The following is a 17,116-nucleotide window of genomic DNA, read 5'->3' as shown; positions in this document are numbered from 1 at the left end:
TGAGAAAAATAAAAATGAGAGGAAAAATAAAAATAAAGTTTGAGAAAAATGAGGGGAAAAAGAGAAATGATAAAAACAAAAATAAAGGTTAAGACAAATGAATTAAAAAAAAGAAAAAAATGAAGAAATAGATAATGTTTGAGAAAAAAGAAAAAGAGAAAAAAAAAATAAAGGTTGAGACAAATGAATTAAAACATGAAAATAAAATTAAAGAAAAAATAAAAAAAGTGAAAATAATAAAAATAAAAATAGACTTTGAGAGATAAATGAGTCTGAAAAGTTTAAAAATATTTAAGGTGTAGAGGGCAAAATTATATTTGTACTATACTAAAAGAAAAGGAAGGAAAGCTAGTCTTTAAAGACTTTTCTTATAGGCGCCAAAAATCTAAAGTCACCCAGGGCTATATAGGAGTGTGCGAAAACCAAATCGACTGATAAACCGAACCGATAAAAATGTTATTGGTTTATTGTTATTGGGTTAACGGTTTTTTAATGATTTTATAAAAAAAAATTATTGGGTGGTTGGTTCGATTTGATTTTTTCTTATCGGGTAAACCGATAACCCAATAAGAATATATATATATATATATATATAACTTATTATATATTTTTCTTAATTTCTCTTTAATCTCTACTAATGAACAAATCTATTATTTTAATTATACAAACTCTTAATTTCTCCTAAACACATTTAATTCAAACTTGAAGATTTTTGTAAATTAAAACAAATTATGTAGGATTTTTGTTTGCAATTGAGATTCGATTTTTTTTCATGTTGGTTACTATTATTTCTATTTTATGAATATTTTCTTATCGGTTAAACCGAAAATCGAACCGTTAAGAACTAAAAATCGATAAACCAAAAACCGATAAAAAATATCTTATTGATTTGGTTATTGGTTTAGCATATTTAAAAATCGAAAACTGATAAATCAAACCGATAATATGTAAAATCGAACTGAACCGACCGATGCACACCCCTAGGGCTATAGCATGTAATTTGTTGCTTCGACATCTAGGATGTGTTTGGTATGATGGAAAATGTTTACCTATTTTCTCTTGTTTGGTTGCAACAAAATGTTTGAAAAATATTTTCCACAACAACTCATTTTCCTCAATTCGAGGGAAAATGACTTCCCTCATGGGCCAAGGGAAGTCATTTTCCAGAAAATGACAAATGTGATTATGACCCCACCCCCATCCCTCTTTCCCACCCCAACAACACTCATATTCACATGACTCAAAAAATTCACATTTCTCAAATATTTACATTACTCAAAAATATTTTTCACTGTGCTTTGCTTCAATTTTTCAATGCTTGAAATAAAAGTAGTGAAGCCCGATTTTTTTCTATTTCCAATGTTCGTTGAATGTATTGTTATTTTCATATATATAAAGGTTTGCTAATTGCATATTTCATTTTATCATCGATGTAACATGTTTTCACGAAATTGAATAAGCTTGTCGTTCCGTTATATTTCTATTGATTGTAGTATCTTGAGATTGTCCTGACAAAATATTAAAAAGTGTCTCCTATATTTGCTAATTAATAGTTGCTTAAATTTAGTGATTGTAATATTTTAGTATTCGATATTGATATTATTTGTTATGCTTAAATTAATTCTTACAAATTGTTGAATTGTTAGAGATAGTAATATACTAGTTAACAGTTAGTAATATTTTCTAAAAGAATATTTTTTCACTCACCATCAAATACTAGAAAATATTTTTCTAAAAAATAGTTTCTACTCACCAATAAAACACCATAAAATATTTTTTGAAAAATATTTTTTATTCACCAACCAAACATGAGAAAATAAGTAGAAAACCAACATATTTTTCAGGAAAACATTTTCCATCGTACCAAACACACCCCTAGTTAAAAGTGTATATGGCTAAACACCTACTAATTGAAACCATTGTATTCGACTTCGAGTAAATTTTAATTTTTTATAAAAGTGAAGAAGGGATGAAGAACCACTAATGTTGGCATCTTTATAAAAAAACTGAAAAAGATTAAAAGAAAAAGTTAAAATAGGTATTTGTTTTTTTGGTTAGTCAAAAGTTTCAACCTTGACCATGTTTCGGTACCCTATTTTCTTGTGTTTTGTCTTCGTCTCAAAAGATCGTCTCTGAACTTTCTCCCTCTATCTCTCTCAATTACCCGCATACGATCACTGCTTCATCTCCCAGATCCTTCGTTCAGTACAATCTTTAACTTAATACATATCTCTATTCATATATAAATGTAAATTAGCTGCTCTTTTTTATTTTTACAAAAAATCTTTTATGGGGTTAATTTCCAAATGTTTTTAGGGCTTCAGTATCTAAAATGTTGGTAGTAATTAGGGGTGTTGACGTGACTGAATTAATTAATGTAAAAGAAGAGGAAATAGAAAGTTGGGTACTGTATTTAAGCTTTTACACAAACATTGCTTTTTTAAATGATTCAGAATCATGAGTGTTAGTGAGTAGGATGTTGAATTGATTGTATTAACTGAAAAAACAAGAGGGAAATAGGAAATGGGTAGTTTTATTTATGTTTCCATTTCACTTATTTATTATCCTCTTTTTTTGGGGTGTTTCAGAATCACTTCTTTCTTATTTTGGAAGTGATTTATTGTAATGTATGGTATAATTTTGTGGTTAATATTCATAATATCATGAAATTTATTTACAAGTATTGGAAATGAAATAGGTTTGAATAGAGTGTAGAGGATAGTCAAAATGCACACAAACCAGTTCTATATAAGAAAATAGAGGATTAATATGGCTGACTCAAATTAATTGACATTGAAGCTTAGGTGATTGGTTGATTCATGATGGGTTGTCATGTGATAATTAAAACTAACTGACACATATTACCTTTGATTATTCTGTGAATTCAACTGAACTGCAGTTGATGTTAAGTCTTTCGAGTATAAGTACCTTATTTGCTCATTTTTATTCTGTTAATTGTTTGTTTCTTTGAAATTAGGTATACATGGACATCATAAAGGAATTGCAACAACAGGTTTGAGATCTCTAGCTTGACTATCACGCAGGCCTATGCTGTCTGTGGTTTTAGAAAACATGGGCTTGTTGTGCAGCAGAAACAAACACTACAGTCAAGCTGATGATGAGGAAAATGCTCAGGTATGGGATATACAAAATAGATTTGGAATTTTTGGTAATCGTCCACAGTGCTGTCTATAAGCTAGGGGAGCAAAAAATCGATTGTCAGTGTGTTCATCTTGCTAAATGCAAGTTGCCAGGGTCCTGACTATATCATGCGTCTTCAGACTGCAGAGATAGAAAGACGGATTGAGCAAGAAACAAAGGCAGACAAGCATATTCAGAAACTTCTTCTACTTGGTAAATAAGGGAAATACATGGTCTTCAATTATCCTATGATCTAGTTATTTGTAACTGACTTTGCTTTTCCTTTCTTTGTTCACCATACCCATGTAATGATTTATAATACCTACAGGGTATAGGAGTGTTCTACCTTTAGACTTGTTAAATTTGAGTGGCAATTGGTTTTGAACTTTGATTTTCCTCGAAGCTTCTGCTTCGTAAGATGCTGGTGGAGGAAGCAAAACTTCTTCTTCGGAATATTTCTCTAGCAAAGAGGAACTTCCAACTCTGGATTGACTTATTTGTGGGATTCTTTATTCTGCCATAACTTGTATTCTTTTGCCTTGTTTTGAACTTACTGTTGTGTGTTTTTGCTGGTCTGTCCTGTTTGACGGTGCTTTTTAAGTGCTGATTTTCTGTTGTTTCTAGGTGCCGGAGATTCGGGGAAGTCTACTATTTTTAAGCAGGCAAGAGATCATAAAAAATATCTATTAAGATTTCATTTTTCTTTAAATGTTTATGTTAGTGTGTTGAAGTGTATGATCATCTCATCTAACAGACTAGCCTGTCAAACCTTATTTACTTAATTATGTCTTCAGTGTATGAAGGGGATCCTTGGAGTAACCAGTAAAGTTGTTGTCATGTGACCAGGAGGTCACGGGTTCAAGCCTTGAAAATAGCCTCTGGCAGAAATGCAAGGTAAGGCTGCGTACAATTCACCCTTGTGGTGGGGCCCTTCCCCGGACCCTTTGCATAGCGGGAGCTTCAATGCACCGGGCTACCCTTTTTTTATGTCTTCAGTGTGTGCCCATGCGTACGGGCTTGAATCATTTTGATGAACCAGTCAAGTGAATTTTTTTGATAATGGGTAGTGTTGAGACTCGAACCCAATACTTTTTCGGATACCATATTAAATGTGTGATCGTGTCATCTAAAACCTTAAGTTGTTAGATAGAACAAATTTTTATTTACTTAATTATGTGTTCTACAAATGTATTTTTTTACTCCAGTGTTCTCTATTAATATTTGCCATGCAGATAAAACTTTTGTTCCAGACTGGCTTTGAATGTATCTTTTAACTCCAGTGTTCTCCATTAATATTTGCCATGCAGATAAAACTTTTGTTCCAGACTGGCTTTGATGAAGAAGAGCTAAAGAACTACATCCCTGTCATTCATGCCAATGTCTATCAGACAATAAAAGTATGGAATACTTGAAAGGGTGTGTTGGTTATTTCCCTTTTTGCGCATTAGCTGCTGCTTGTCAGAGACATGTATATATAGAAATATCGTTCACATAATTGATAACGAGTGTCGATTACTATGATCATGGAAACTGTCACTTTTACACGATGGGTGCTTACTGCCTTAACAGATATTACATGATGGGTCGAAGGAATTAGCTCAAAATGAATTAGAGGCCTCGAAGTATCTTCTATCAGTTGAAAATAAGGTTTGTCTTAGTTGTTCATTGTGCAATTACCAGATGTTTGGGCTGTCATCTTGAAGTCATTTAGCCAAAGGAAACCCATGAATGTGAGGACATGCGATTGCTTGTCTCGCTTAGTTGCAAACATAAACACATATTTCTTTGGTCCCAGGAAATCGGCGAGAAGCTTTCAGAAATTGGAGGCAGGTTGGATTATCCTCACCTGACTAATGATCTGGTGCAGGACATTGAAGCTCTTTGGAAAGATCCCGCTATTCAAGTAATTTTGCTTTGGGTTAAGCACTTTGATGATTTATTGCAGTTTCAAGTACTTTCTTTGGGCTTGTCGATTTGGATTATGAAAATTGTTTTTACTTATATAAATAAATAATAATTGAAATAACTAATTCATTGAAGTTAATCAATCAACTACACCTCAATCCATAACTCGTATTTTAAAACCCCCAAAATAGTTGGGGTTTTGCGACATGGTCCGCTATGTATTTTTCTCTCCTATGGCCATTTCACATCTCCTTCTAATGCCATTTTTTGTTCCGCTTTAAGGCAAAATTTGGAGTTTTACAAAAATAGGGACTATCTAGATCGTACTCTTATTCCTAATCTAGCTAATGTAAAGAACCAGCAACAACTAAACCACATTCCTAACTAGTTGGGAATCGCCTATATGGATCATTTTCCATTGTGTTATAGTTAAATTCACATTTGACCTAGATACCATAGATCTTTCTATAAAACTTCTTTCTATGTGATTTTAGGATTACCTTGTCGTTGTTTAGCACCTTTCATTCACTAAAGTATCGTACCTACAGATATGTGCATTTGGATAGACATGATTGATAATGTGAACCTTCTCATTTTATTGTGTATGTATGTTTTACTTGCACCTTTTTCCATAAGCCTTAGTGGACGGGTTACCTGGTACTTTTGCTAGTGAGAGGTAACAGGTACCTGGTGGAATACTCGAGCTGTGTGTGAGCTGCCCGGTTATCACCGTCATAAAAAAATGAACTTTAGTTTCACCTTTCTTGAGGTGTATGACTGCAAATTTATCTTAATTATTGCATTTCGAAGACACTCATCTTGAGAATATGTTGGGCCGTTAAAAGATCCATCATTCACTTCCACGCTGCCCGTCTTTACCTTTCACTTGACTCAATATCTTCCCATTGCATAGCATCTTGTAGTACACCACATCAGTCATCTTTTCTAACTCTATCCTGACATTCATTCTCCTAGAAGATTGAGCTTAGATATCTGAACTATTCATTTTTAGCACCACAATTCATCACATAACCTTCATTTTTCTTGTGCACTCTTAAACTGGCAATGCATATAGACTGTCTTACCTTTACTTGTCCGGAAGTTCTCATTCTTTAGATTGTCTTTCTGTAGTTCTAGTTTTCATTTCATTGAGGTAAATCGCTTTAGAATTTGATTATTCATACAATAGCTGATCAGAGATTCTGATTTAGAAAACTGATGACGGAATCAGGTTAAAAAATCCAAACAATTGTGACCCTTAATCTTTTATGCAGTAAAGATTTAACTCTTCTTTACTCTGATTGAGTTCTTTCTTTCTTGTAGGAAACTCTTTTACGTGGTAATGAGCTTCAGGTTCCAGATTGTGCCCATTATTTCATGGAAAACCTGCTGAGATTTTCTGATCTACATTATCTTCCAACAAAGGTAATAAATATTGACTGGATTATTATGCTTTTCGTTTCTGTGTATCTCTTATACAATAAGAGGGAATAAGCAGCTGAAGCTGGCACGAGGTCGACATGCCCGCTTCAGCTGCTTCAACTGTGATTTTACTGTTTTATTCCTAATTAATTATTATAAGTCTTAATAAAAAATTAAAGTAGACATTTATGACATGTCTGTTTCAGCTACTTCAATTGTAATTTTACTATATCATCCCTAATTTGACCTCATGCCTGCTTCGGTTGCTTCAACAGTGATTTTACTATATCACCCCTAATTAATTATTACGAGTCATTTATGTATTAAAAATTTAATAATATTTAATAAAAAATAAAATAAACATTTATGACATGTCTGCTTCAGTTGCTTCAACCGTAAGTTTACTATCGCCCCTAATTAATTATTATATCCCTAATTAAATATTACTCCCTCCGTTTAAAAAAGAATGACCTACTTTCCTTTTTAGTCCGTTTAAAAAAGAATGATCTTTTTCCCTTTTTGGCAATACTTTAATTTCAATTTTCCACATGGCATGTTTAGAACCACAAGATTAAAGGGCTTTTGGTACATTTGACACAACTTTAATTTAAGGCCACAAGATTCAAAAGTCTTCTTTTTCTTAAACTTTGTGCCAAGTCAAAGTAGGTCATTCTTTTTGAAATAGAGGGAGTATAAGTCATTTACATATTAGAAAATTAATAATATTTAATTTGAAAAATAAAATAGACATTTATGACGTCTGTTTCAGCTGCTTCAATCATAATTTTACCATATCACCCTTAAATTAATTATTATAAGTCATCTGAGTATTAAAAAATTAATAATATTTAATAAAAAACATAAAATAGATTTAAAATGAAAATTAACTCTTGATGTTTTAAATTAACTTAACGACTTATATGAGAATCTTAAAGTTTTTTCACAAGTATATTTTTAAAGTAATTCTACTATATAATAAGTGACAATGAAGTAGCTGAAGCAGGCTACTCATGGTCGATATGTTTGCTTCAGCTGCTTTAACTGTAATTTTACTCTATCACCCCTAATTAATTATTATAAGTTATTTATGTATTAAAAAATAATAATATTTAATAAATAAATTAAAATAGACATTAATGATGTGACTGCTTCAGTTTCTTCAATCGTGATTTTACTATTTCACCCATAATTAATTATTATAAGTCATCTAAGTATTAAAAAATCAATAATACTTAATAAAAATAAAATAAATATAAAATGATAAATTAACGCTCGATCTTCTAAATTAACTTGGCGTCTTATATAAATTCGTTTAAATTTTTTTGACAGGTATTTTTTATAATAATTTTACTATGTCCCTTCCAATTAGTAGAATAGAAGAAAAATTATTATAAATCATGATAATTTAAAATTTAAATTATTTTAAAAATATAATTGACTATCAATGCCACAAAAGTTTGAACAAAGAGTATAACATATATTATTTAAAATTAGATAAAAAGTATTCAAAATTATAATAGTTAACGGCTTAAAATATCTAAAAACATATTAAAAATATGATTAGTTATCTAAATTTTATTTGTCACATACATTGAGGTAAAAAAATAATTTATCTAGCATGGGCCCTCGGTATGTTGTTTATTATACGTATTTTGAACATATGGAACTAAAATGCTATTGAAATAAATAGAATATAGGAAGTCTCAAGAGTCAAAGTTAGTATGTTTTACAAATTCTACCGGTAGGACAGAAGATTAGCAACAAGCTGTTCGTTGGTTTTTGAGCCCTTGCTTACCATATATGCCTACATCTAACTTTTATTACTACTAGTGGCCTTCTTTCTATAGGAAGTGTAAGCGTTAGAAATGCAAGTGTTGCCTGTCTATTGCTGGCAAAGGAAAGTGTGGTTCATCTATCAAGTTCTTATAGTTGCTATTCAATTATTTTCAACTGCTATAATTTCTTTCTTCATGTAGAGCATCTTGGATTGCATTTGGTGAATTGTATAAACTTCCTTATCTAAAGATGGGATGCTTTTATCTATTTATTATACCTTTATACGCTCCTTTAAGTGCTGGCTAGATACTTTCCCAGCCAAGCACAACAAAATTCTTTGATTCTGATGGCCATGATACTTTAACCAAGGATTTTTTTCTGTTCCGTTCGTGTTGAGTTGTCAAGACTACCTCATTTAAAATTTTAAGATGTTAGAGAGAAAGGAACTTTATTTATTTAATCATATCTTTAACACAGTTACCATATATGCATCAATTTTAGCTAAGATCTAAATTAAAAATAAAAAAAAAATCTTTAGCTAAGATCTAAACAACTTTTTTTTTTTGTTTTACAAAAAGCTAATCTAGCTAAAACCGTAATACCACCGTACTTTTGCTGCCGGAATGACCATGTTGGCCATTGGGCAGCCCCTTCTGGAGGCTGCTCAACATCTAGGAAAGGGCTCCTACTGCTAGTAATGGGGGGGCCTAAATTTTTTAGCCACACTACGACACACACAATCCATACGAACTCCTTTACCCACGAAACCTATTACGTATTTGCATGGAGAGTCAGGAGTTGTCTGGAAGAAGATGAAATAACACAAATGATAATCAATGAGGGTTTGGACTATGCAGTAGTAGGAAAATTCTCATATGGGTGGCCAGACATCCAAGAATTACGCAAGATCATTCCAAAACAAATGTGCATTGAAAGGGGATGTTAACATGGGTCTATTATGCAATAGATATGTTCTTATAACAGCTTCAAGAATAGAGGATTATGTAAATCTCTTATCAAAACCGATTTTCTATATTGCGCACAGGAATTGGAACTACACTATGAGAACACTGAAGTGGGATCCTTTATTCGATCCAGAAGAGGAGACTTCAATTGCCATAGCATGGATATTTACTGGCATTGCCACAAAACTTTTTTGAAAAAGAGACTATCTTCTCATTAGCAGCTGCAGTGGGTAAACCCTTACAGGTTGACATGGCTACTACCAATAAGACAAGGCCTAGCTGTGCACGAGTTAAAGTAGAGGTTGATTTATTAAGTGATCTGGCATGTGAATGTGGGAATAAAGAAAAGTCAGGTGAAATAGTGGCAAAATAAATCACTATAAAATATGACTATCTCCCCAAATACTGCAAAATTGTAAACTACAAGGACACAATGAGAAGAAGTGTTTTGTGTTTTATCCAAAGCTATATCCAACGGAGGAAATTTATGATAAAAAAGATGAGAAAGTAGGGGAGGGTAATCACAAGGAAGGGGAAAAGAAAGAGTAGGGCGAGAAAAATAAGAAAACGACAACACTTTTCAAGAGCGAAGAACTAGAAATGGGTTTAGAAGAGGCAGAACAAGATATAGGGGTGGCATGAGTCAACGATGGAACCTATGAGATCAACTGGCTGAAGGTGAGGAGATACTGACGGTATATAAATTTGATGTTCTCAACAATGAGGATGAGAGAGAAACAGGATGGCCAAACACACAACATTGCAACTACAGCAAAAAGGGATGATGATCAAAATAAAAAGGAATCAACGAAAAAGGGGGTGGAGGTAAGTATTTGGCAAACAAACAAAGGAGAATGCTAACACAAAGGAACAACACTACAAGAATACACAGGACATACATGCTGTAGAAAGAGGAGATCAGTAAGGTAAGGGATGTGTCATATAAAAGCAAAACAAGGAAAAGGAGACTCTTGTACCTATTAGTGCAGATAGTTCGAGAGATTTGGGGACACATAGAGGAATGGATTGTCAAGAAAGAGAAGATAATCAAAATGGGGAAGATGCTGAAGTAAGTGATGCATATGGAGGAAGAGAGATTGAAAAACCACTAGATCCTTGAGATAAGACTCTTTTGGAGGGAGAGGGTTCATCAAGGATGTAAGTGTGAAAGGAGATTTATCACCTAGGCATTCCAAAGCAATGAGAACTGGAAGAAAGACAACCAAATTAGCCACAACTAGGAGTACTAGAAGTAGTTCTGCCTAACCATCTTTTGTTAAACAATGATTGACAAGCTTCTATTTTGGAATATTAGGTCAGAGAGATTAATTGATTTAAAAATAAAAAAACAAGTGTGCGTATATAGCCTTGTTGGAACCTTTCCAAGGGCCCCATGAATTAGAAAATTATAGAAGTATACTGGGAATGGAGAATGGGCAATGCTGTTGTAAATAGCTCTGCAAAGATATGGGTCTTCTGGAATGCTGAATGGAATGAGAAATTATTAGTGATAGACACCAACAAATTACTGTTAAATTTAGTCATCACTCAGTGGAGAACTGTATGCAGATAACTACACCTTGGGTGATTGGTGGTGATTTTAATGTGATACTGGATGCATCTGAAAAACTGGGAGGTCTACGTGTGACTTATCATTGGACTGCTTATTTTGCACAATGCATAAGCTTATGTGCTTTGACAGATTTAAAATTCTGTGGCAACAATTATACATGGTGGAATGGGAGAATAGAGGAGGAGAGCATCTTTTAAAGACTTGAGAGAGTGTTGGCTAATTAGGAATTTCTGAATGAGTTCCCTGCAATTGAGGTACAACATCTGATTAGAGATGGATCTGACCATGCTCCACTACAAGTGTTTTGTAACTCTAGACAGGAGAGGACTAGCAGGCTTTTTAAATTTCTTAACTTATGGATAAAGAGTGGTATCTTCTAGCAAATTGTGAGAGACAATTGGTGTAAGCAGATTCAAGGCAACCCTTTCCATGTTGTTCAAGAAAAGATGAAAAATTTAAAAAGGATCCTTACAAATTGGAGTAAAGAGATTTATGGCAACATTTTTCAAAAGGTGGCTACTCTGGAGGATATAATTAGGGTAAAGGAAATTCAATTGGAAATAAATAGTAGTGAGCAAAACAGGAAAGATTTACTGAAGGCAGAAGAGGATTTGATGAAACATTATCAGATTGAAAAGGAGTATTGGAAGCAGAAAGGTGGAATGAAATGGTTCAAAGATGGTGACAGAAACACCAAGTTCTTTCACTCCTATGTTAGAGGAAGAAGAATCAAGCTGGCCTAATCAGAAATTGAAAACGGTCAAGGCATGGTTTTGCAGGATACCAAGACTATTAGAGATGAGGCTGTTAAAGTTTTTGAGCATCAATTTACAGAAAGTATCTTCAATGAAGATTTTTCCGTTCTGAATTGTATTCCAAAGATTATCACTGAGGAACGAAGGAAGGAAATGGATGGAACCCCTACTTCAACAGAAGTAAAAGAAGTTGTATTCTCCCTGAACAGTGAAAGTCCATGTGGCTTGATGGTTTATCAGGAGGTTATTTCCAAAGTTGTTGGGAGATCATTGAGGAAGACAGTGAAAATAGTGATAGCTTTCTTTTGTGGATATGAGTTGCCTAGACATATTACCCTTACAAGTCTTGTTCTCATTCCTAAAAAAGAAAAAGTGACTAAGTTCATAGATTTAAGACCCATCAGTCTAAGCACCTTCTCAAACAAAGTAATATCAAAGATCATACATAACAGGTTAGATAGACAAGGACTATTACCAACAATCACTTCACGGAATCAACCTGGCTGTATAAAGGGAAGAAGTATTGCTAAAAATGTACTCTTGGCTCAGGAGATTATTAGGGACATAAATAGAAGGAATAAATTGCACAACATTGTGGTTAAACTGGATATGGTCAAGGCATATGTTAGGATATTCTGGATTTTCTTGACTAAGGTTATAAGAAGGTTTGAGTTTTCAGAGGATGATAGATATGGTGTGGAGGCTGATCTCTAATAACTGGTACTCGGTTCTGGTCAATGGGAAATCATTTGTTTTTTTTCTCATCCAGAGGTGTAAAGCAAGGAGACCCCTTATCACCAACTCTTTTTATAATTGTTGTTGAAGTTCTTTGTAGAAGCTTAAATAGATTGAATGATAACAATGCTTTCAAAGGCTTTAGTTCGCCAAAGTGGAGTGAAAACATTAATCATCTCTCATATGCTGATGATACCATTCTTTATTTTTCTGGGCAGAAGGATTCCATAAAGATGATGAATGTATTAAATAGGTATGAGAAGATTTCTAGGCAGCTGATAACTTTGAATAGAAGTTTTTTATATCTTTGTGATATGGTGCTTGTCTTTACTAAAAATAGAATTTGAAAGATTTCAAGTATTGTTATAGAGAGCTTTCCTTTTACATACTTGGGTTGTCCTATCTTTTATGGGAGGAAGAACAAAATTCATTTGGCGGAGCTGGTTAAGAAGATTAGTAGAAAGGTGATGTCTTGGCATAGTAGACTTCTGGCATATGGAGGTAGATGTCTTGATAAATAATGTTCTCCAATCAATGCCTATATATCTGATGTCTGCCATGAATCCACCCAAAGGAGTGATTGATCAAATTCATAAAATCATGGCTAAATTCTTCTAGGGAAAAATTGGCGGAATTAAAGAAAAACATTGGGTAGCATGGGATGCTCTGTCTCTACCTAAGGAGGAAGGTGGGGTGGGCTTTAGATCTCTTCGTACTGTAGCTCATGTTTTATTTGCTAAACTATGGTGGAACTTTAGAACCTCATCTGAATCTTGATGGAGTCACTTCATGTGAAACAAGTATTGCAAAAAGAAGCATCCTGTGATTGCCCAAGGTTCAGGAGTCTCATATATATGAAGAAAAATGATACAGATAAGGGAAGAAGTGGAGCATAACATGGTGACAATTGAAAACAGGTGAAGCAAATTTTGGTTTGACAACTGAACCAAGCAAGGTGCATTGTACTTTCTGGAGGAACAATATCACGGACAAGAAGAAATTGAAATGAAAGAACTCATAAATGAAGATGGCTGGAATGAAATGAAGTTAAAACAATGTCTCTGAAGAGATGATGGAATTCATCATTGAGAACATCAGGCCTAAAATGGGGGATATTGGGATAGATGAGGCTTGGTGGATGGGAGCTTCAAATGGCATTTTTAGTGTGAAATCTGCGTGGGAGTTGTTGAGACATAAGAAAGAAGAATGGGAGATCTATAGCAAAGTGTGGAATAAGAAGTTGCCTTTCAAAATAAATTTCTTTCTCTGGAGAGCTGGTAAGGGCAAAATCGTCAATGATGATAATCTACAAAGAATGAGAATTAGTATAGTCTCAAAATGCTGCTAGTGTTGTGAGCATTATCATCCAGAGACTATGGAAAATCTTTTCCTAATAGGTCCCATAGCTTTATAGTTACGGAAGCATTTTGCTAATTTTGCAGGTATCAAAGTGGAGGGGACAGAGCTTATCCCATATCATAATGACATAGTGGTATATCCGAGCTGCAAACAAGCTACAGATACAGGATGATACTAGCACTGATTTTATGGGCACTGTGGAAGAGACGAAATAAAAGGAAGCATGGAGGAGACTAGTTTGTATAAGATGATAGCACAAGTGCAGCATAATATATTGATGGGGATGAGGATGAGGTTTCCATGGATTAAAAATCCAGGAAAAGAGTGGAAGGACATTATCATCACTATGAGCAAATACAAGCCAAAGTTATATCATCATAAAGTCAGGTAGGAATTAGCTCATGAAGGAGTTGTGAAGTGTAACATAGATGGAGCTTGCAAAGGGAATCCAGGTATGGGATCATATGGATTTTGTATTAGGGATCATAAAGAGATTTAGTTCATGCTCAAGCTCAGAACATAGGTATTACGGTATTACTACCAATGTTGAAGAAGAAAGGAGAGCAATTCAGGAAGCATGAAATTTATGTGTGGAGAATAATTTACCTAGAGTGATCCTAGAATATGATTCATTGCTTATGGTTAATGTGATTGAAAGTACCATAGGAAATAGCTGAAGGGATAGAGGCAATTAAGAATGCACTGAAACGACTAAATGCACAAATACAAAATAGTCTTCAGGGAAGGCATAATGGCTGACTACATAGCTAACCTAGCTAGTGACAACAACAAACTATAGATATTCAACAATTTCCAACAACTTTCAATGGAAGGTAAAAAGATTTTAAATACAGATAAAACACAGATACCATTCATCAGAATCAGTATTAGAAGGATTAATTCGTTCATACAACAGCAACAAGCATGACAAATAAAGCAGAGAAGAGGATATGATTCTTGTCGGAGTCCCACATCGGTGGGTTAGAGGGTCTTTGGTCTCCTTATATGGTCTTGGGCAATCCTCCTCCCATGAGCTAGCTTTTGAGGTTGAGTTAGGCCCAATGTCCATTTCTTTATCATGGTATCAGAGCCAGGCCCACCCAATTTATTGTTTCCGATGTTGGGTCCCCCGTCTTATATTGTCCATGCTCCAGATGTCCAGCCCTGGGCGTGCGGGGGTGTTGGAGTCCCACATCGGTGGGTTAGTGGGTCTTTGGTCTCCTTATATGGTCTTGGGCAATCCTCCCCCCATGAGCTAGCTTTTGAGGTTGAGTTAGGCCCAAGGTTCTTTTTTTTATCAATTCTAAGCAGCTTAAATATGTATTTCATTTTTGTCCCAAACAGTAAGGTAAAGAAAGCTGCTAAATCACATAGACTAATCTACATTAGCACACAAAAATCATCACCAAAAACAAAGGGAAACGACATCAAATTGGGTTTTCAGCTTTGAAGGTCAGCTACATGCCCCAATTTGGACAAGAGAAGATGGAACTACTCCGATACAAATCTAGAAAACAAACAAAGGGGCCAGACGTGCAAAAGAGAGAAATGCAGACAAAAGAAGGTAAGGAAAATAACCTTAGGGAGAATTGTGAACTCTAGATGGCTACCTCCTTTCATCAAACAACACCATTTTCCTGGATAAAGGTTGGGATTTAGTGAAATGAAATTGAAGAGGAAAGAGCCATAGAAGAAAAGTAGAAATCGATTGTTACCTTGGTCAAGTGAGACATGTCGTGCGAAGAGGAATAGCAAGTGTGCATTGGGTGGCCGACAAATAACCCAAAGGAGAAGGCGGTGGAGCTTAGGTTCCAAAGGCAGTAGCTAGGAAGCATCATGTTGGAGAAGTCTGTGAAGCAAGTGGAAATGGAGAAGTTAGGTGAAGACATATATATATCTTGGTCAAATAAGGAAAGCGGGTGAAAGTTTGGATACTACAAAAATATATCTTTATTCATTAGAGTAGTACAATATTTATAGGTGAATAAGAAGATCAAATAATCTAATAAATCCCAAATTCTTAGGAGATACATGAATCAAGGGATTTTCTCTAATCTATTTTCCTAGAATAATAATATATGATGTCCATATTTACAACGGCTTGCAATTATATTTGTCAATTTATTGTGGAGCAGATTGTAATCAAATCTGCCAGCTCATCAGTGGAGCAGATTATGCCTTAATCTGCCAACTCATTCGACACTCCCCCTCAATTTGGCATGTAAATATCGAATATGCCTAACTTGCTCAGAAAGGACTCAAAAGTAGTTCTAAAAAGACCCTTTGTGAAAATATCTGCAACTTGTTCGGTTGTTGGAACAAAAGGGATGCACACACTTCCATTTTCAATCTTCTCTTTAATGAAGTGCCTGTCCACTTCAGCATGTTTTATTCTGTCATGTTGAACTGGATTATGAGAATGCTTATGGCAGCCTTATTGTCACAATACAACTTCATTGGCAAACTCATAGGTCTTCTTAGTTCTTCCCAAAATCTCTTGAGCCACAACATTTCACAAATTCCATGTGCCATGGATCGATACTCAGCCTCAGTTCTACTCCGAGCCACCACGTTTTGCTTCTTACTTCTCCATGTCACTAAATTTCCCCAAACAAATGGACAATATCCAGATGTAGATCTTCTATCAATAGATGGACCAACCAGTCCGCTTCAGAATAATCCTCAACACTTCTTTGCTCATTCTTTTTGAAGAACAACCTTTTCCCAAGAGAACTCTTTAGATACCTTAGGATTCGATACACAACTTCTTGGGGTAAATCTCGTGGAAAATGCATGAACTGACTAACTAGGCTCACAGCAAAGGAAATATCAGGTCTAGTATGTGACAAGTAAATCAATTTGCCTACCAGTCTCTGATATTGGCTCTATTAATCAATTTTCCTTTGCAAATTTTAGATTTGAGTCAATTGGAGTTTCATCTGGTCTACAACCACTCATTCTTGTTTCTTTTAACAGGTCAAGAACATACTTCCTTTGTGACACTATAATTCCTTTCTTCGATTGTGCAACCTCCATGCCGAGAAAATATTTCAGTGCGCCTAAGTCTTTTATCTCAAATGCTACTAGGCGGACCTTATACCTCTCTAAGGGTCCATCTAATTTGAATTTGGTGGTGAACACCCATTTGCAGCCCACTGGTTTCTTTCCCTTGGGTAGATCCACTAATTTCCATGTCTTATTTTTTTACAAGAGCTCGTAATTCCTTCAATATAGCCTCCTTCCACTCCGGAACCCGTTGAGCATCCTTCACAGTTTTTGGAATCTCCATACTAGAAAGTTGTGAAGTAAAGGCTGAATAACTAGGAGACAACTTTTTATAGGACACAAACATAGAAATGGGATATTTAGGAGAATTTCTAAGACCTTTGCATTTTGCAATAGGTAGGTCCAGTTTAGAGAAGGAATTAGAAAGGTATTGTGGAACTTTACTAGTAAACATTAAAGCCCTCGTTACCTCTAAAAGG

General features: G+C 34.6%; 1 protein-coding gene across 9 annotated transcripts in view; it reads left to right on the top strand.

Annotated features, from left to right (window-relative positions):
• The first annotated feature begins 2,051 nt into the window (after positions 1-2,051).
• Positions 2,052-17,116, top strand: part of LOC107838903 (guanine nucleotide-binding protein alpha-1 subunit) — a 36,036-nt gene continuing 20,971 nt past the window's right edge. For 6 of the 9 annotated variants that reach the window (XR_007043435.1, XR_007043436.1, XM_047394214.1 and 3 more), the window contains exons 1-8: positions 2,052-2,205; positions 2,978-3,135; positions 3,282-3,354; positions 3,766-3,803; positions 4,449-4,538; positions 4,711-4,788; positions 4,937-5,044; positions 6,370-6,471. Coding sequence is in view for 7 of the 9 variants with exons in the window: in XM_047394214.1 (XP_047250170.1) it covers positions 3,049-3,135; positions 3,282-3,354; positions 3,766-3,803; positions 4,449-4,538; positions 4,711-4,788; positions 4,937-5,044; positions 6,370-6,471 (576 nt within the window). In the remaining 2 variants the exon portion in view is untranslated. 9 annotated transcript variants of the gene reach the window in all.

Source organism: Capsicum annuum, chromosome 8 (assembly GCF_002878395.1).
Source record: "Capsicum annuum cultivar UCD-10X-F1 chromosome 8, UCD10Xv1.1, whole genome shotgun sequence".
NCBI lineage: Eukaryota > Viridiplantae > Streptophyta > Magnoliopsida > Solanales > Solanaceae > Capsicum > Capsicum annuum.
The sequence above is the reverse complement of the archived record's forward strand: the minus strand, read 5'-3'. Positions and strand labels throughout refer to the sequence as shown.